At 38.9% G+C, this 20,904-nt stretch overlaps 4 protein-coding genes across 7 annotated transcripts; 3 read left to right on the top strand and 1 right to left on the bottom strand.

Moving 5' to 3' along the window:
* The first annotated feature begins 59 nt into the window (after positions 1 to 59).
* Positions 60 to 1,599, top strand: LOC104762452 (uncharacterized). Its single transcript, XM_010485738.3, has 2 exons — positions 60 to 294; positions 1,150 to 1,599. Exons 1-2 carry the CDS (start codon positions 151 to 153, stop codon positions 1,303 to 1,305), a joined length of 300 nt encoding a protein of 99 aa, XP_010484040.1. The 5' UTR covers positions 60 to 150; the 3' UTR covers positions 1,306 to 1,599.
* Positions 1,600 to 2,564: 965 nt separating this feature from the next.
* On the bottom strand, positions 2,565 to 3,630 carry LOC104762450 (protein PAL OF QUIRKY). The gene is made up of 2 exons (XM_010485733.3): positions 3,307 to 3,630; positions 2,565 to 3,190 (listed from the first exon to the last, which is right to left on the bottom strand). The coding sequence occupies exons 1-2, from the start codon at positions 3,467 to 3,469 to the stop codon at positions 2,748 to 2,750; spliced, it is 606 nt and encodes a 201-aa protein (XP_010484035.1). The 5' UTR covers positions 3,470 to 3,630; the 3' UTR covers positions 2,565 to 2,747.
* A 378-nt stretch (positions 3,631 to 4,008) lies between these two features.
* Positions 4,009 to 7,852, top strand: LOC104762451 (DEAD-box ATP-dependent RNA helicase 30). Of its 4 annotated transcripts, none has more exons than XR_015588762.1 (11): positions 4,354 to 4,614; positions 4,712 to 5,181; positions 5,301 to 5,480; positions 5,582 to 5,743; positions 5,832 to 5,986; positions 6,147 to 6,239; positions 6,343 to 6,428; positions 6,516 to 6,742; positions 6,851 to 7,027; positions 7,237 to 7,464; positions 7,557 to 7,852. XR_015588762.1 is itself a non-coding variant. In XM_087499100.1 (10 exons), exons 1-10 carry the CDS (start codon positions 4,559 to 4,561, stop codon positions 7,682 to 7,684), a joined length of 1,785 nt encoding a protein of 594 aa, XP_087355226.1. In that variant the 5' UTR covers positions 4,009 to 4,558; the 3' UTR covers positions 7,685 to 7,852. The 4 variants fall into 4 exon arrangements, 2 of the variants coding, with proteins under 2 accessions (XP_087355226.1, XP_087355227.1); XR_015588763.1 differs by having other exon boundaries at positions 4,366 to 4,614; positions 5,073 to 5,181; XM_087499100.1 differs by lacking the exon at positions 6,851 to 7,027 and having other exon boundaries at positions 4,009 to 4,614.
* Positions 7,853 to 13,855: 6,003 nt separating this feature from the next.
* Positions 13,856 to 16,607, top strand: LOC104762449 (histone deacetylase 6). The gene is made up of 6 exons (XM_010485732.3): positions 13,856 to 14,550; positions 14,936 to 15,376; positions 15,471 to 15,613; positions 15,873 to 15,963; positions 16,070 to 16,200; positions 16,295 to 16,607. Exons 1-6 carry the CDS (start codon positions 14,011 to 14,013, stop codon positions 16,365 to 16,367), a joined length of 1,419 nt encoding a protein of 472 aa, XP_010484034.2. The 5' UTR covers positions 13,856 to 14,010; the 3' UTR covers positions 16,368 to 16,607.
* Positions 16,608 to 20,904: the final 4,297 nt, after the last annotated feature.

The raw sequence follows: 20,904 nt of genomic DNA, 5'->3' as shown, positions 1-20,904 counted from the left end.
ATTACTTTCACTGTTTTACGATTATCCAATATTAAACATGGATCAAAGCCCAGTAACAAAAACGCAGTGTTTTGATATATCTGCTTCCGCGATTGATTTTGTCGTCCTCCTCCTCCACGAGAAAAGTAAGAAAGGGAGAAGAAGAAGAAAATGTTACAGTTTCCGACGTTGATGAGTCAGTTCCCGTCGTCGACGAAGGAAATACCGGCGTCTTATTTGCTTCCTTTACAGTGGCCTCAACCGCAGAACGAGGAGATGCTTCTCGCCATGGAAGAAGCTGAGTTCGAAGAAAAGGCATCTTCTCTCTTCTTTCGGAATCTGCTGATTTCAGTATTCGAGTAGTTACTGAAGCATACTTGTTTCAATCTTAACTCTTTTAATTTTATGTGAATAGAGCTGATTTTGATTGTGAACCCTTAATTTGATGATAACCGGATGCTAATTATCAAACTTTTTTTTCGATCCGTGGTTATACATTGACACCATGATGCTCTAACCGATGAACTATTGTTTATTGATCAAAAATTTTAGAACTTTTAGTGGATTCCAATGCTGAATTGTGATTCTAGTGTTGTGCGTTTCCAATGTGGAGTCCACGGATATAGGTATTTTTGTTCATTTGACTATCATTTGTATAGTTTTGGTTAGACCCACAAACATGTAGAGTAGACGAGAAGATCTGTGGATGATCTAGAAGTTTAGTATGGTATGGTTCCTAGATTAAGTTTGGAAAAAGAATTTGAGTCTACCTGTACATTTGACTACCATTTCAGTGTTTCAAATCTAGTTCCGTTGTCCTGAATCATTAAAACAAAGAGTAAGGTAATAAGCAAAGAGGAATGTTTTAGTTACTGATTTGGAATCAGCCATTGTGAACTTTAGACAAGATTAATCTGTTCTCAAACATTATTTTACTAGAAGCTTAACCTCACCACCTGTCTCCTTGTCATGTGATGTTTTTGGCTTCTCCTTTAATTGTATGCGCTTCATATTTGTATAGTTTCACACATTTATTAGATTATGTGATTATATAGATATGGGCGTCCTGAAAGGAGAGAGATCAGTGGGACTAATTTTCAATATCAATGTTGTTGTGATGAATGTCAAGACAAGTTTAAGTAATTCTTGTTTGTCTTCGGTTTGGTGCAGTGCAATGAGATCAGAAAGATGAGTCCTGCTTTGCCGGTAATTGGAAAACCAGTAGTTGACAACCAACAAGAAGAGGATGATAATGAAGCAGAGGATGATGATGCAGACAATGCAGAGGAATCAGATGGTGAAGAGTTTGAGCAAGAAACCGGATAAAAAAAAATCTTGAGGCTGGAAAACACACAAGGTTCATAATTGATGGAATTAAGATTGAACTTTTAAAGGCTGCGTATTAATCTGAACCTTCTTGTGCTAAAACCACTGTGATTCTGACTTTCCAAGCCATTTCTTTTTGTTTTGTTTTTTTCCGATGATCCGTAGTTTTCATATGTCTCAAATCTCATGGTCTTTAGTTTGTACATTGAGAATAAAACATGTGGAATGGTTTTGCTGTGTGTAGTTTTGGTGGTTTTTAGAAACTATTGTTAATGATGATCACATTTTCCTAAATTTAAACCGGAATATATGCCATCTATGGATGGGTAAGCAATTAGTTCAAAAGTGATGACTTTTAAATAATAGCATATACTGAGGTTTAAAATGAATAAACTTTGCTTGCTTTGGTAAAAAAAAAAGAAGGGATAATAAAAGATGTTTGGTTTTTATGAATTTTAAAAAGAAAAAAAATTGTAATATTTATAAATTAAAAAAATGGTTAAAAGAAACCATTTACGTGTACTGCTGATTGATTTGTTCAACAAAATTTGAATTTGTGATATTTTAAGTAGGAAACAAATAACATTATGTGGTGCTACTACTCCAAAAGTGGATTTATGTATTAGTATAATCATTGAACAACTTCTAATAGTTTTTCTCTTTTTTTGTGGACTCCCAAGTTTTTAAAATTAACAAAGAATGGGACAAGTTGCTCACCAAATTCCCCATTTCTTTAGTCTTCCTCAGTCTGTCTCATTCACAAGTTGCGCACAATTTGGAAGTCAACTAAAATAGGCCGACTAACTATTTATTTTCCTTTCGTATTTTTTCAGTTTCAATATATCTGATGGTCCTTTTTCCCCCCATTTTTTCGCCAAGTGGGACTCTTATACGTAATATGGATGGAATAAACAAAAGAACTCCGTGTGAGTGTGTCCTTCTCTAATCCTGATGAGACAAGCAAACAAAGAAAAGCGAATGTTAAAACAAAATATTTACTTAATCAAACAAGAAAAAGCAAAAAAACAAAGAACCTCGTTTCGTGTGAAAAGCTGACACGTGTTGAGATAACTAATCAACCAGACTACACACGTGTCCACATCCCCGACATTGACACGATATGGTTCTCTCAGTATTCGCCACGTATCAACCGTATATAACCAAGAAAAGAACGTCGTACGTGCAAACACGTCTTACCGGCCGGTTATATTCTCCGTCAAAATTCAATTAACTCCGCCGGTTACATCCTCTACCGGAAATTTGTATAGGAAAATTTTAATTTTTCTCTTCACAAAACACACCGTAAAAAAAAAAAAATCGAAGAATCTAAATTTAAAATCCCAAGTTTTTTTTTCGTTTTTTCATCATCAAAGTATTCATTCGTATCTATGGCGTATATTCGAATTTTTTTTCTTTCAAAAATTGTCCAAATCTCCTCGAATTCAATGCCAGATGAGCCTGGAGTCTTTGTGTACACGACACGCATAGCAGCAGCAATGAGACTCTTCCGATCTATGATTGAATCTTCTAGGAACAAGATGATCCGTGGGAGGTAAACAATACCGAGACTGTAGATATCTTCCGTACGCCGGCGACGGTGAGTTCGGCGGTGAAGGCGTGACGGAGAACGGTGATTTCGGTGATCGATCTCCGCTTGAATACGGTGACGGAGACGACGACGATGACGATTCGCGTTTATGCGAAGATCTCGGAGGCGATAAAACGGCTCGGATCTTGGATCCGGTGAGGCGGTCGTACTCTTCGACGATGTTTGATAGTTCTTCTTCTGATTTGACTGAGATTAGTGTCTCGAGATCTCCGTTTGGTAATTGACATCTTAGATCAACGGAGTAACCGCAGAATTCAAATAGTTTCTTCATCAGCTCTGTAGAGAAACGAAATCAAAATTAAAAAAAAAAAAAAAAAATCAATCTCAGCTGATTGGGGAAAAATCGGAAGTCGAGGATACGAAATTGAAGTGGAGTGGAGTGGGAGATGAACCTGAGAAAGAGATAGAACGATCGACGGATAGGACTCTGGTGTGACCTCCAACGTAACGGAGGTTGCCGTCGGTGGAACGAGGGAGGATTCTGCCACCGTAACTGCAGAGAAATTTTAGATTACTTCCACTGTTGTTCTTCTCGTTATATTCAACCGCCACCATTGTTTTTTTTTTTTTGAATTTTTGTTACGATATAAGAAGAAGAAGAAGAAGAAGAAGAGGGAAGTTTATAAATTGTTTTTGGTTGTTTGGTGTTTTAAACCGAGAAGAAAGGTTGCAGGTGTATGGGTTTTTATAGGAAGGGGAGTGGGATGGGATCCTTCCGCGTATGGACCTTGTATGGGGCATTTTGGACAATTCTGTTAGTATTCCAATAACGGAATATTCTTTTATTTTAATTGATTCCATTTAAGAAAGATATCTTTTTTTTCCTCTTCAACAAAGTAGAGAGGGTCATTTATTGTAGACTGATTCTTCTATTGATCATCAAACAAAAGAAATTAGTCATAGAAATAATCAAGTATTGAATGCTGATTCGTAACATCTTATTAGTGGTCTCTTCAAATGTTAATGTTATTAGTTTTGAATGTTGACTTTATTTATGCCTTTATTTTTCCCTTTTCTTTTTATGTTTTTGCTACAAGGACATTTATTAGGTTTGAAAATTATAAACATGTTAGTTAAGTAATACCTTAGACCTTAGTCCATGTAATATTGTCACATGTTAAGGGTCAAGTCAAAGATAATACTTATTTCAACTGTAAAAAAAAAAGAAAGAAGAAGAAGCATACATGGTATATTATATTCCAAAAAAAAAGAACGGTGTAGATGGCAAGTCTGAAAATCCCATCACTCTTCTCAAAAACCTACTTTCGTAAGAGGACCCAAAAAAAAGAAGAGAGAAGACAAAAACGATAGTCCAGTGGTGTATAGCCCATTAAGTGGGTTACTCATGGGCCATGGCCCATATCTATCATATTGCCACAACAAATTAGAGGAAACAAAAAAAGAACAAAAATAAAATTGGAAATTAGGGTTACTAAATTGGGAATATTACTGTCCAAAAAACGAATCATAAAAAAATATCTAAGCTTTTTATCTTTTTTTGTTCCGTTTTGCGGCTTTTCGTCGTCTTCCAGCACTCAAATTCGAATCTAAGGTTACTACGCTGTTGAAGAACTTAAGCGACAGAGAGAGAGAGAGAGAGAGACAACAAGAACAAGAACACTAGCAATCTCTTCTTAAGTCACGATGAGCTCCTATGATCGTAGATTTGCTGATCCAAATTCGTATCGCCAACGCTCTGGGTAAGTGAAATCAATCAATCAATCAATCAATCGACCAATTTCTTCGTTTTGGTTTCCTTCGATCTGTTAACCTTTATAATTATCTGTGTTACTTTAGCGCCCCAGTTGGTTCGTCTCAGCCAATGGATCCTTCCGCCGCACCATACAACCCACGTTACAGTGGTGGCGGTGGTGGAGGAGGATATGGGCCGTCTCATGTAATGGCAGGTGACAATTCCGGTTATAATAATCGGTACCCATCTTTCCACCCACCCACTAGTGGTTTCTCTGTTGGTCGCGGTGGTGGTGGCGGAAGAGGTGGATACGGTCAATACGGGGATAGAAACGGCGGAGGGAATTGGGGAGGACGTGGTGGATCGAGTAATAGAGAGCTAGATAGCGTTTCTCTTCCCAAGCAGAATTTTGGGAATCTTGTACATTTCGAGAAGAACTTTTACGTTGAGAGTCCTTCTGTGCAGGCCATGACGGAGCAAGATGTTGCCATGTACAGAACCGAGAGGGATATCTCTGTTGAAGGTCGTGATGTTCCTAAGCCTATTAAGTTGTTCCAAGATGCTAATTTCCCAGGTATTTCATTTGATTGCTCAAAGTGTGTTTTTTTTCTTCCTTTGGTTGGGGATGTGATCTGAGTTGAGGAAATTTTGGTAATTTTTTTATCTAATTTGGGTTCTTGGTTCAATGGTTAGATAATATTCTCGAAGCAATTGCTAAACTGGGATTTACTGAGCCAACACCTATACAAGCTCAGGGATGGCCAATGGCTTTAAAGGGTAGGGATTTGATTGGTATTGCTGAGACTGGCTCTGGTAAGACATTGGCTTACTTGTTACCAGCTTTGGTTCACGTAAGTGCACAACCTCGATTGGGTGAGTATTATTATAACTCTTTATCAGTAGAATCCGATTTTAGCTGCGTTCTTTTTTTTAGGGCACATGTTTACTTATGTGTATCGTTTCGGTGTTTATAGGTCAAGATGATGGACCCATAGTGTTAATATTAGCCCCTACGAGGGAATTAGCTGTCCAGATACAAGAGGAATCAAGGAGGTTCGGGTTGCGGTCTGGTGTTAGAAGTACTTGTATCTATGGTGGTGCTCCTAAAGGACCACAGATTCGCGATCTTAGAAGAGGTACTTTATTTTCATCTCAATTTTGTAGCATTTTCCATGTCTGGTTCTTGGATGGAGCATAAAACTTTATGATTCATTATCTTGTCAGGTGTTGAGATTGTAATTGCTACACCTGGTCGTTTGACCGATATGCTGGAGTGCCAACACACTAATTTGAGGAGAGTGACTTACCTTGTGCTGGATGAGGCTGACAGAATGTTGGACATGGGATTTGAACCCCAAATTAGAAAGATTGTATCTCAGGTATGCTTGTATTTCCTATCTTGTAGTGTCATTAAGAAAAGGGTGTGTTGACCGATGAGATTTTATTGCTCGGTCTTCTCTACTCAAATTTTTGTTCCGTCCTAGTAGTTAGATAAGAAACAATACAGCTTTTGTTGAAATTGTACCTTTTTGTTCACAGATTCGACCTGATAGACAGACACTTCTTTGGAGTGCAACATGGCCACGAGAGGTTGAATCTCTTGCCAGGCAGTTTCTACGAGATCCATATAAGGTTTACTTGACATTCTGTTTAACTTAATTAGGATTGAGTATACTGTCGTTGAATAAAGTAGTGGATGTTTATGTTGTTCACTGAAACCAATTGTATTTTGTAGGCCATTATTGGATCAACAGATCTAAAAGCTAATCAGTCTATCAACCAAGTAATCGAGATTGTACCAACGCCAGAGAAATACAACAGGTTCTTAACTTTGCTTTAACTAGAGATGTAATCTTTCTTTTCCTTCCTTTTATGATTTTTGTGCTTATGCTTTTTCTCGTTTGATAGGCTCCTTGCACTGCTTAAACAGTTAATGGATGGGAGTAAAATTCTAATATTTGTGGAGACAAAGAGAGGGTGTGATCAAGTGACTAGACAATTGAGAATGGACGGATGGCCAGCTCTTGCCATACATGGTGACAAGAACCAGTCGGAAAGAGACCGAGTTTTGGCAGAATTTAAGAGTGGACGAAGCCCGATAATGACTGCCACTGATGTAGCAGCAAGGGGACTTGGTAGGATTAACCGTGTTACATTAGAGAGGATTAGAGTTTAGACCATTTCGTTTTCTTGGGGTTAAAAGATTAAAAAAAAAAATGTCGCCTGGCTGCCGCTTTCCACAGTTTCCTCTGGTACTAGAAAGAAAAGGAAAAGGGAGTTTCTTTGAAGAATTTGTTTCCCGCATCCATCTCCCGGGAATGGAGCTGATTGGTTTTTGAGCAGCCTGGGCGACTGACACCCGATTGCATAAATAGTGTTTTAACGACAGTCACACACACTCCTTATCCCTGCAAGTTAAGGTGGGCACATTTACTTGGAAAAATGTGTTGCTCTTAGTTTCTTGATCTTTTCAGATCTGCAGATGTAGGGATAAGGGGTTCTGTTCATCCTCCTAGGCTTTAAAACACCAAACTCATTTACACAAATAGTTTTCTGTTCATTTCCTGCATTTCATATCAGTCTATGATCTACATCTCTCTCAACTGTGTGTTTCTTCTTTCTTTTGCAGATGTGAAGGACATAAAGTGCGTGGTTAACTATGATTTCCCAAACACCTTGGAGGATTACATCCATAGGATTGGTCGAACAGGGCGTGCAGGAGCTAAAGGAATGGCCTTTACATTCTTTACACATGACAATGCTAAGTTTGCAAGAGAGCTTATAAAGATACTTCAAGAAGCTGGTCAAGTTGTACCTCCTACTCTGTCCGCACTAGTGCGATCATCTGGTTACGGAGGTGAAAACTCGTTTCTCTTATTTCATCTTAGTCTAACCAGTCTTTCGCTTAGTGGGTCTTACTATCTGATTCAATTTTTGTTGACTTTTCAGGTTCTGGTGGTGGACGAAACTTCCGGTCAAGAGGAGGAGGACGTGGTGGTGGTGGTGGTGGGTTTGGAGATAAACGGTCGAGATCAACGTCGAACTTTGTACCTCACGGTGGAAAGAGGACTTGGTAGAGAGAATCACTCACGTGATTGATTCTCTCGTTTTGTCATTAGATTAAGCTTTAATTATTTATGATAACACTTTATGATCAGTGTTTATTTTTCGAGTTGAAGTTTACTACAATCTGTTGTAGAGAGCAAACATTCACTTTTTAATTAACCTGATCTCAATTCTTCTTATTCTTTAAGTTATCTTAACATATTTGCCTTTAAAATATAAATTAGAACACATTTGCCTATTTCTTAATTCTCTCAAGTAACATTGTATTGAAACTACTTCAATAAAATTGTTTGTGCCTTTGTGGGTTAGTTTGAGAGGCACAAGTAAATTCTAAAAGAAATTAGACAAATGTTGGCATGCAAAACTAGAAAATGTTTTCTATTCTTTTTTTTCTTTCTAACAACATCTTCTCTTTTTTTTTTTTTTTTTTTTTTTTTTTTTTTTTTTTTTTTTATATATGATTAAGTGTTTCTACACCGGAGCTTCACAAAAAATAGCGATATAAATAAGAAGAGTGCTAGCTTAAATATATTAGTAATTCTGGAAGTGATGGAACCATAGATACAGATAAGTGTCCTGTGGAGTAATTGCTGGGGTAAAAATGTTTGAGCTATCAAGTCCGATGATTCTTCTCCTCACCAATAGTTGTATCTCCTTCTTGATTTGATCCGTGGACTTGAAAGAGGGTGAGTGTAGTCTGCTGTTGCGTTCTGTCCAGATGAAATAAATAAGAGCTTGGTAGACGATCTTGCAAATGAAATTGAGCTTCCTATTCGAGGTAGGATTCTTGATCCAACTCAGAGTTCCCATGAAGGTAGATGATTGAGATGGTATAAACGGAGCAAAAAAAATCGAGCCACAGAACCTTTGAATACGAACACTGGAAAAAGAAATGGTCTCGAGACTCCTCCCCTGAATGACAAAGTAGACAGTTGGAAGGGACTTGAAGATTCCATCTCCGCAGCCTGTCTCTTGTGGTTAGCCTATTTAAAACCGTAAGCCAGGCCATAAACGCCATCTTTGGGATTCTCTCCTTGAACTATATCTGAGCGTGCCAACTAACCGTATCACCAGGCGGATGCAAGTGCCTCCAAGTTTTAAGAGAGGGGAACGTACCTCGGGATTGATCAGGAGTTAGGTTCCAAGAAAACTCATCACCACCAGTTCGAGCCAACGGGGGATGATGATTCTGCAAACATTCACGCAGTAGTTGGACTTGGGGATTCCTTCCTCGGGTAATAGACCAACCCCCATTCCTCACGGCTTGGGAGACCTTTGAGAGTAGTCCTATACCAGAAACTCTCGGACCAGAATCTCCAATGACATCAATGAGAGGCCCCAGTCCTGTCCAGTTATCATGCCAGAACAAGGCTTCATTGCCAGATACTATTTCACATGAAATGAAGGGTCTTGCCAAATGACGTAATTTAACAAGCCTCCTCCAAATCCAACTTCCTGAGGATCTGAAATCTGCATTCCAAAAGCTTCTTCCTTGAATAAGTTGCTTCCTAACCCATGAAACTCAGAGAGAACCAGCTTGGGAGAAGATTAACCAAATTAGCTTCAAACCAAAAATATGGTTCCAATCCATGAGCCTTCTAAGCCCTAGACCTCCTGCAGTTTTTGGTGCGCATACAACTTCCCAAGAGACTTTTGCGCCACGAGCAGAGTTTGTGACTCCCTTCCAGAGGAAGGCACTACAAATTTGTTCAAGTTCCTCAATACATTTGTTTGGAAGAATAAAAATGGAGGCCCAGAAATTGAAGGTACTGTTGATAACTGATTGTAGAAGCTGAAGTCGTCCCGCAAAGGAGAGGTGGCGATGTGTCCAACCCGAGATACGAGCCTTGACCTTATCAGTTAAAGGTCTGTAGTCTGAAGGAGTGAGCTTCTGAGTGATCAGTGGAACACCGAGATACCTGACTGGTAGAGATCCATGGACTAGGTTGAGAGATAATGCCATTCTCCGAGTTTCCTCTCTATTGTTGCCATCCAGGAAGAGGCAAGACTTTGCCAGATTGATTCCCAAACCCGAAGCTTGATTGAACTGATCCAGAACTTGTACAATTGCAGTGAGGGATGCCTCCGACCCATCAAAGAACACAAGAAGATCATCCGCGAAACTTAAGCGGGTGATGAGAGGATCAATACACATCGGATGAGGCCTGATCAAATCTTGTGTAGTAGCCAAGTCAAGCTTCCTTGATAGAATGTCCATGACCATAGTGAATAGAGGAGCTGATATCGAGTCACCTTGCCTTAGCCCTTTTTGCCCCGAGAAGTATCCTATGAGTTCACCATTAAAAGCCACTGAAAAAGATGGAGTCGTAAAGCATGTAACCAACCATTTGATCAAAACTAGAGGCAATTCATAAGCCTTGAGAATGTTGATCAAGAAGTTCCAGTCCACATTATCAAACGCCTTGGATATATCAATTTGTAAGCATCCTCTGGTGGTAGGTCCTTCCTTATTGAAGTCTGCAACCAATTCGGCAGCCAGGAGAACATTCTCACATAGAAGCCTCCCTTTGATGAATGTAACATGGTTACGTTGAACCGCTTGATTTGTGAAGAGCTTTAGTCTTCTTGCTAGCAACCTTGAGATTATCTTGTATATCGTGTTACAGCAAGAAACGGGTCCGAACTCGTTCAGTCTTTCTGAAGTTAGAGTCTTCGGTATGAGCGCCAGAATGGTAGCATTTGTCTGCTTTAGTAGCTTCCCAGTTGTGAAGAATTCAGTGACTGCAGCAATGACATCAGGACCAACTAATCCCCATGAGTTAACAAAGAAATCCGCAGTGAATCCATCTGGTCTAGACGCCTTATTACGAGGAAGGAAAAATAACGTGCTTGTTACTTCCTCAAGAGTTGGAATAAGTTGGAGTTTGGTTGCCAATTCATTGTTGCACATGAATGGAGTGAGATCTTTGATTTCCTGAACAGACAACGGTTGTACCGCATCATTCCTGACTCCAAGCAAATTCTGGTAGTAGTCTGCTATTAATTCCTTTAGCTGAACCGCCTCTGAAATCCTGTGATCATCATCAGTGAGAAGGGAGCAAATTCTGTTCCTTTCCTGATGAGCCTTGACTAACTTGTGAAAGAATCTCGTATTGGAATCACCCTGTGAGTACCATCTTATTCTCGATTTTTGCTTAAGGAATGACTCTTCAGCCGAAGACAAGAACAACCATTTTTTCTTTAGTTCCTTCTCCTCACAAAATAATTGTTGAGATGGACTGCTAAGGACTTGAGACTGAATCCTTAATAGTGCTTCATGTGCTTCTGTTGTTCTAGCCTGAATATTGCTGAAGTTGTTTCGATTTAGTGCCTTACAACCGATCTTAACTTCCTTAAGCTTCTGACAAAGTCCATACATCAATGTACCTCTCAAAATTGGTCTGTTCCAAGCGGATTCAAGCATACTTGCATAGTCAGGATGAGTAGAGAAGAAGTTATAAAACTTGAAAGGTACCTTCCTTCTCTCGACTTCAGTGGAGGTTGTGACTAGTATAGGAGAATGGTCAAAACCACCTGGAGCATCAAAAAGGGCAATTGACTGAGGATAAGTATCCAACCAAGCTTCATTTATCATCGCTCTGTCCAGTTTCCTTGTCATTGGATTCAGCTCTTGTCCATTGTACCAAGTGTGAGAAGATCCTCGACCAGGCATATCCATCAACTCGCAATTGTCTATACACTCTTGGAATTCCTCCATACCACGCAGAGGAAGCGGATAGGAAAGCATAGAGTAATGGTCCTGTGCCTGTAGAATTTGGTTGAAGTCACCGAGGATGAGCCAAGGTAAATCACGTTGACTTCTATAATGATGCAACTCTTCAAGCGTTAACCATAGATCACGTCGAGCTATCATACAGTTCCGGCCATACACAAAGGTGATTGAGCAAGACTGATTCGTTGAAGTATCAAATACGCCACAAGCAATTACCTGATCAGTTTTTTTGTAGATGAACACTCTAAGGGAAGGATCCCACACTACCCAGATTCTTCCATTACTTGCTTGAGATGAGTAGCTAGAATCCCATCTCCACCCTGGGAAGGTATTAGTCAAAATAGAGTCAGCACTCTCCTGATTCACATGAGTTTCCAAAATGCCTCCTATATGAGGTCTTTGAGACTGAATCCATCTCTTAAGCTCCTGCTGTCTATTAGAGGTATTTAACCCCCTTATATTATAACAAAAAAGTTGTATCTTCATCATCAATGGACAAAAGGTGTTGAAAGCTAAGCTTTCAAGCGTGATGATGGGGACGACCCTTCCCTGGGCGTCCACTGATGGAGTTCTTAACACTCTTCTGAGTCCCTTTCTTAGACTTGTTAGGATTGGCTGACAATGAGGATCCAATAGCCCTTGTCCTCCTATTAGATCCTTCGGGATGCACTTGTTTCCCTTGTGTCAATCCAACTCTCTGAACAGAACTTCCTGTGTTCTGATTCTTTGACAAATCTGTCGATCCCACTAGCACCTGAGACTTAGAATTAGAAGTTTCACCAATAACTACAGTGCTATTTTCCTGTATTATAACAGCTTTGTCCTTGTTCGTAGTATCAGTTTTCTTAGGTGAGTTCGATCTACGCTTGACCACCGTCCATTCCGATGGAGAGTCTGCAGGAGGAGATTCAATGTATCGATGGGTTGGTTTAGGTCTGAACTCTTGCACCGAAGGATTTCCTAAGTTGATAGCAGGAGTTGCAACATTAGCCAGAGGTGCGATTGCAGTAACCTTAGAAGCATCAGCCGAAGTTCTATCATCAGTGTTCCCTGTAGGTATAGGAGGAGCTGATATTGATACGGTAATAGCTGGTGCAGAAGGACAACGGTGGTAGAGATGACCAAACTCACTACAGTAATCACACTTTGGCGGAAGCCGAGGATATTCAACTCAAATTCTGATCTCGTTTCCATCATCATCCTCCACCAGTACTGAATGAGGGAGCTCCTTTTTGAGAAGTATCTCGACTTTGATTCTAGTGTCCGCAGTCAGAGGAGGCAACTGAAACTTCTCTGTATGGAGAGGTTCTCCTATTCCAGAAGCAATTGTACTTAGACCTGGGAGAGAATATAGCTGAGGAGGCACGTCTTTAAGAATAACCCATATTGGGAGTGATATGAGCTTAACTGGTGTGAGTGAAGTAGTCGGAGACCAGGCAGTGACAGTGAAAAGGCAGTTCCCTGCTTGCCAACATCCTACCTCTAGAACCCATTTCTGAGTAGCTTCAGATGGAATATAAATGAGCACAAGTCCATTCGCTAGACAACGAATGTTTATACGACCATTTTTACCCCAGATAGGATTAAGATCAACAAATATTTTTCCAGGAGGTGGAGGATTGCCATGGAAATGGGCCACTATGTGGTCTTTCCAAGTATCTGAAGCTTTAAGTATCACTGCAGCAGGAGCACGAACTCTCGGAGTACCATCCTCTGTGTAAGATGGTTTAGCAGCCTTTGTGAGATTCCTAAGACTAGTGTCAAACCTTTCTGCCCAGATTAGCTCAATATCTTCTATTACCGGTGGAGTTTTAATCGCAGGAGGAGGAAGAGGTAAAGATTCAGAAATTGGAGGTGAAGAGTCAGGGGATACATTACCATTCTCAATCAACAAGGATGGAGGAGGAGGTGGAGGTGGAGGAGACAAGGGTAAGCTTGCTCCAGATCTGAAATGGTCCGAAGACTCCTTGTTTAGATCTGGAATCGAGGTTGGTCCTTTGCAGGTTAATTCCTTCGGATATGGTGGCTCAGATTGTGACATTGAGGTTATCTGGGGGTAGAAAGAAAGAGGAGGGAGAAAGGAGAGATTCTCGTCGGCGGCGTGAGGCCAACCGACAGTGTTGATGGATTCTTAGGACGTTCTTCTTTTATCGCCTTTTTATCGCCTTCTTTTATCGTTTTCTTTTGAAAACTTGGATAAGAACAAAATAAAAAGAATAACAACATATTCTAAGTATGGCTTTTCGTAAAAATTGGTAAATTCACCTCACGTGTAACTTATCTAAAAAATACTGACATTTATTTGTCAAACAATGTCTACCGGCTACCATTAGGAAAACCAAATTAAAATTAGGAAAATATGCTAATTCAGGAATCGAATGTATAATAATATGTTAAGTGTAAGATAATATGGATTCTCTATATAATGTAACTAATTTTTAATGTGCGTGTATATAAATAAGCCTCGCTAACAATTCCTGTTAATGAGTTTTTCTCAGGCTTTTACTTAGACAAATTTTGCTCCGAGTTAATAAAAAACTTGGGAATAGAGAGACTCTGAGTCGGAGTGAGAGAGAGAGAGAGAGAGAGAGAGAGGAAGGAACCATGGAGGCAGACGAAAGCGGTATCTCCTTGCCGTCGGGACCCGACGGTCGTAAGCGGCGAGTCAGTTACTTCTACGAGCCCACGATCGGTGACTACTACTACGGTCAAGGACATCCGATGAAACCTCACCGGATCCGTATGGCTCATAGCCTAATCATCCACTATCACCTCCACCGTCGCTTAGAAATCAGCCGTCCTAACCTCGCCGACGCCTCCGATATCGGCCGCTTTCATTCTCCCGATTACGTTGATTTCCTCGCTTCCGTTTCGCCGGAATCTATGGGCGATCCTTCCTCTGCACGAAACCTAAGGCGATTCAATGTCGGCGAGGACTGTCCTGTCTTCGACGGGCTTTTTGATTTTTGCCGTGCTTCCGCCGGTGGTTCCATTGGCGCCGCCGTCAAATTAAATAGGCAGGACGCTGATATCGCTATCAATTGGGGCGGTGGGCTTCACCATGCCAAGAAAAGCGAGGCCTCTGGGTTTTGCTATGTTAATGACATCGTGCTTGGGATTCTTGAGTTGCTCAAGATGTTTAGGGTAAATTCTCGATTCTTTGTTATTATCTCATCTCTTAGCCTTGTTCGTAGTTGCTCTTCTGTAAATTTTAGGGTTTAAAGCTTATCGTGTTGAGTGGTTTTTCTATTAATTCACCTGAAACCGAGAAGCATTGTGTGATTATTTTGATTCTGTCATGTTCCTTAATTGCATATTACCTTTAGGATCTTGCATTAGGTCAAGTGCATCAGAGCATTAGAACAAGAGATGTTCCTCTTTGTTTACCATCATCTGATTCTTTAAATTTTTCTAATTTTGGATTCCGTTCCTGTGATATTGTAATCTGATAGCATCCTTCATAATGTTGAGCATGCAACAATGTTTCCATTGCTTACATCTTAGTGCTTTCATCCAATTTTGTTTGCAGCGGGTTCTCTACGTAGACATCGATGTCCATCATGGAGATGGAGTGGAAGAAGCGTTTTACACCACTGATAGAGTTATGACTGTTTCTTTCCACAAATTTGGGGACTTTTTCCCAGGAACTGGTCACATAAGAGACGTCGGCGCAGAAAATGGGAAGTACTACGCTCTAAATGTTCCATTAAACGATGGTATGGACGATGAGAGTTTCCGCAGCTTGTTTAGACCTCTTATCCAGAAGGTTATGGAGGTGTATCAGCCAGAAGCAGTTGTTCTTCAGTGTGGGGCTGACTCCTTAAGCGGTGATCGGTTGGGTTGCTTCAACTTATCAGTCAAGGGTCATGCTGATTGCCTCCGGTTCTTAAGATCTTACAACATTCCTCTCATGGTCTTGGGTGGTGGAGGGTATACTATACGAAATGTTGCCCGTTGCTGGTGTTATGAGGTCTTTTCATCTCTTTTGCACTTCTTCTATGTTTTTTGAGATAATTTTATAAGTTTTTGTTCTTGAAAGGTTTGTTTCTGTTGCCTCGTTGCAGACTGCAGTAGCGGTTGGAGTAGAGCCGGACAACAATCTCCCATTCAATGAGTATTTTGAGTATTTCGGCCCAGATTATACGCTTCATGTCGACCCAGGTCCAATGGAGAATTTAAACACACCAAAAGATATGGAGAAAATAAGGTAAGATCTCCTACTTCCCCTTTTATGGTCATTGTACTTTTGGCTGCCAGCGAACTCTACCCATCCACTTTTTTTTTTTTAAAGATGCTAGTGATGCTCCCTCAGATAGTAAATCGTTATAGAACATATGATTTTATCTTTAAGCTGGTTCCACTAGTTCACAAAAGTTTCACATGCCCATAGCTTTTAACTACTGAATATAAGTGGCTTTGTCGATGAGGTCATTTGACCTTAGAGAAATGAGTTGTTAAAATTTCAGGAACACGTTGCTGGAACAACTTTCGGGACTAATGCATGCACCTAGCGTGCAGTTTCAGCATACACCACCAGTAAATCGAGTTTTGGACGAGGTAATTTTCAATAATCTGTTGCTGTGTATCTCACTCTGCTGTTTTAGTTTCGTCATATTTTATTGGGACTGACTCAAAATCTGTTTATCTGAATGAAAATCTTTAGCCGGAAGATGACATGGAGACGAGACCAAAGCCTCGCATCTGGAGTGGAACTGCAGCTTATGAATCAGACAGTGACGATGACGATAAACCTCTTCATGGTTTCTCAGGTCTTGATGGCCCAAGTATGGACAGGTAAAAAAAAACGCTTCATCCTAGTTACTCCAACCTACTCTCTCATTGTAACAAGTGATTTTTAGAATTTAATTGATATCTCTTAAATCTCCAGGGACTCTACAGGTGAAGATGAAATGGAAGACGATGATAACCCAGAGCCGGATGTGACTCCTCCATCGTCTTAAAACCAGCTTCGATGGGGGGGGGGCGGGTGGGTGGTGTGTCTTTTGCATATGATAATGTCGGGAGATTTAAGATACTAAAAGTTAGGGTAATTGATTCTTTGATGTTTTCTTCAGCACCCTTTTGAGTACTGTGAAAACGCTGCATTGATAGAACAGTGAGTGACTAGTATTTTCGCCTTCCAGTCCCAAGTTAGAAAAATCAGAAGATGTGAAAAATGCAAAGAAACTTTTTTTTTTCTTTTTTGTTTTGGTTTATTACGGTTTTACTTTTACCATTTTTCTGGTTATCAAAACCGAACAGAAACAGATTGCAATAAGCAATAAACCACTGAAGACTAGAATTATCATCATCGACAAAATTGGGTAAACTGCCGAATAATTGAAGGAGAGCCATGGCCAAAGAGCTTATTTCTCTCCAATATCTCCGACCACCACCACTTCACTTCTCTCGTCGATTCCTTAGCCTCTCTTCTCCTTCTTCAACTCTCAATCTCCGCCGTAAACCACCGCAAAACCCAATCTTTATCCGAACCACCTCTCACCGAAACAAAACTTCCCACGACGACGGCGGAATCCCAGCCGACGAGGTCAAAACCATCGCCAAATTCAAATCCCGCCACAACTACATCAGAGTCATCGAAGTTTCACGAAAGACCAATCACCCACTCGCCGGTTCTCGTCTCCTCCTCCTCGACAACCCCGGTAACATCCACAGCATCTCTTTCCTTCTCAAAACCTTAACAGATAGTTACTTCGACGTTTTCGCTACTCTGCCTCCGATCATACCTCCAGGACCCATCGGTATTCTCGGGTTCGGAGCTGGTTCAACTGCTCGATTGATTCTCGAGCTTTACCCTCCTGAGTTCACCGTCCATGGATGGGAGCTTGACCCTTCTGTGATTGATGTCGGTAGAGAGTTCTTTGGTCTCTCTAAGCTCGAAAGAGATCATAAAGATAGGATTTTTATCAACATTGGTGATGCTTTAAACGCTAGTATGAAAACCGGGTTTTCGGGTATTTTAGTTGATTTGTTTAGTAAAGGGAGTGTGATCAAAGAGCTTCAAGACACAAAAGTGTGGGAGGATTTGAAAACTAGGTTGAGGAGGAGAGGGAGGATTATGGTGAATGTTGGTGGCAAATGTGTGGAAGCTGAGGATTCAGAGAGAGATGGAGGTTTGGTTATGGAGGAAACGTTGAAAGCCATGAGTCAGGTTTTTGGTGATAAGCTCTTTGTGCTAACGCTTGGCAATGGGAATGATAGCTCGGTGGCTTTAACAGGTGATTTACCTGATCTTGATGCGTGGAAGAAGAGATTGCCGCGTAGTGAACTGAGAAGCTATGTTGATATGTGGATACCTTTTAGAGAATTCAGCTTGTGATATTATTAGTCTTTAATGGTATTTTGGTTAGTAAGCAGTTTAGTTTTTGTGATGGATGCTGCAATATCTCATTTTTTGTGATGCTATGATGAACCTTGATTAAGCTAATACGTACACAAAACTTGTTCTGTTTCAGAGAGTGTTTCTAAGTGTACAAATTATTGACCTGACCATTGGTGTCTTTTATTGTTGCTGACTATTCTTTCCCGGGGATTGAGATTTACTCACTAATGTTAAGTATGATTCGTTCTAGTACTTTGAAGCTAAATTCGACAAAGATCTTCGTATCACTCTGTTTAAGCAAAATCGAAAGTATGAAGCTTTTGCAGTTTATATAGTCTGGAGGAGAAGATCTGTATAGTGGATAAAAGCCGCGATTGAAGCTTTATCACAAGGCAAAAAGCATTACAGAGCATTACAGTCTCATTTGTTCTTCGACATCATCATATTTAGCTTTCGAACGCAATAAGTAAATGCAAAAACCAAAACCCCCCAATAGACAAAAATCAGTTTGTGTTTATACTTTTAACAATTTTTGTTTCATTAAGATGATTAATGGATTCATCTGAATAATTTCATACTTAATGCATAAGCGAATAATCAAAATTTCAAGTTCATTCTATCATCTCAAGCTATATTTTTTTTTGAAGAGATACATCTTAAGTGCAAGTTCTTGATCTGAGCCTGGTAATCGATATGTTTCAAAATATAGGATGTTTTAACTAAAGCACGCAGATTAAGAAGTTTTTACTTTTAACAAGTTCAACCAATCAAAAACAATACTGCATAATATAAAATACTAAAGTAATCTAAAAGTTGCATAGAAACTTGATAACATCTTATATTATGAAACAAAAAACTTGTGTAAAACATCTTATATTTTGAAACGGAGGGAGTATTTTACATATGTAAGATATAGACCATAGTCCCTACATCACCATTTAACATGCTATCAAAAGTTGGTGTATAATTACAGATAATAAAAGTTACTATTAGCTAGAGATATTAAATCAAACGCATGCTTCTTTCTTACCCTAGGCTTTTTCCCATAGGATACAAATTCCAATTAGTTTGCATAGTGTCATTAGAGTTAATAAACACAGTAGGCTTGTTTTTTTTTTTTGTTTGAACAAACCACAGTAGGCTTATTTTCTAATCATCTTTTTCACTATTTTAAGTTATATACATTTATAATATATTATTATAGAAGACTGAAAGTCAGAAATTAAAATTTTCAAATCTCTATATTCCAAGCCTATTTGATCTATCACTCTTATAATACTTGATAGGGCAACTATTGAGATATAAACTGTGAACTAAATTGGGTAGGCTTAGAAATTAACACTTGTATAGCATCAATACGACATTTTCATTCATATTCATAATAAGCGAATGTTACAATTACTGTAAGGGAGGCTGACGTTGTTTGACTCAACATGTGGTTACTGCAGCTATAAGCAATCCCGAGGGAGAATAAAATCTCTATCCAATTCTCTTTAACTGATTCATTTTTAGTTTCTGTAGAGAATTACTAATAAATTCCATATTAGTAAGGATGTATATTACAACTTGTAACTCTAGTTCCAGCAAAATACTTAAATTTAAGAATTTTATTTTATCATGTTAATCAAATGAGCTAGTATTTATAATTTAATGCTTTTTAGTTACCCTGATGTGTTTTCACATAAAATTGAAATGTAAGTTTAATTTTGAAGAACGAAATCTATATATGTTTAAGTCATAAAATAAATAATTTTAATGCATAAGATATAAGTATATACAAATATGTAGGTTGATGAATCTCTATTAAACTTAACTTAATAAAGTGATATTAGTTAATTCTATATCTTCTAAACCTTTCCTTGCTATGTGTCCTGTGTGTTTCATATTCATGATTATAATTTTCTTTTTATTCGGTTCTGCATACAAACAAAGGAGAAAACAAAAGGATATATTCACAAAACTATTCCTCCAAGTTGCATCATTGACCTCTCATAATATATCTCTAACTTTACCTTCCATATATAATCAGCACATGCAGATTTATTAATTAAACATTATCTTATGTGTGTGTTGTTTCATATGAGACCATATATATAAAATGTGGTTTCTAGAGATTCTTAGAGTCACATGGATTAAATTAAATTACAAGAAGAAAAATAAAATGCGAGGGACAAAGTAGTACTAGTCTAGTTTTAGTAGATCATATGTGTGAGGAGGACCCATATTCTCTCTTTCTCTCTCTCTCACTCTGCAAACCCTTTATAACACTTCATACCCCCACCTCTCTCTATTGTATCTTTTTTACAATGTTTTGAAACCCAACCCGAATTGTGAACCAGACTAGCTCTCAGGTCACTGGATTATCAGGTCAACCGGATTCGACCACGGGTCAATTGAGTAAAATATGTTTAATGTATTTATATAAAATAAATATTTTTTAAAATATCATAAAAAAAATATAACAAAGTATAAAGTTTAATAATAATAATAAAATGATTAAAATTTTTAAATCCAAATAAAAAAATAAAGAACACTAGTAAAACATCTTCAAAAATAACCAACTGTTCTTACGCAAAGTTCGAGAGATGATAAAGAAATTGAAGACGAGAGATGTGTCTTGAGTCATGTGCCACCATCTAATCTCTAAACGAATAAAAGGTTCTAAAAGTAATTAAAACTGTGAATCTCTATACATTTTTTCAAAAATCAAGTAGATTTTTTTGAACCACTAACCGGCCGGATCAACCGGTTCACCAGGTCATAGGTTAATATCGGTTTTTTCTGGGTTTTGCCGGTTTTATTACTACCGGTTATTAGCACTATACCCGAACCGATAAAGTCTCCAGATCGCGGATTAACCGGTCGGATCGGCCGGTCCGGACCGGGCGTGAAAACATTGCTTTTTTACATCCCTATATGCAAACCTCTATATATATAGATCAATACCCACTCTAATCGATTACTTAAAGCTATTGATGGTAAAAATTCTTATGTTTTTTTTCTCTATTCTTAAGATTTGTTGGTTTAGTGATGAATTTAATGTCTCGAGATACAAACTTTAATTTATGCGGATCTTTTGATTTCAAGATACATGTTGGACTTAAAAACAAATCCACCAAATCATAAGATCATTGCTCTTCAAACAACTTTCAAAC

This window comes from Camelina sativa, chromosome 18 (assembly GCF_030686135.1).
Source record: "Camelina sativa cultivar CO46 ecotype springtype chromosome 18, ASM3068613v1".
Classification (NCBI taxonomy): Eukaryota; Viridiplantae; Streptophyta; class Magnoliopsida; order Brassicales; family Brassicaceae; genus Camelina; species Camelina sativa.
This window is presented reverse-complemented; position numbering and strand designations above follow the sequence as displayed.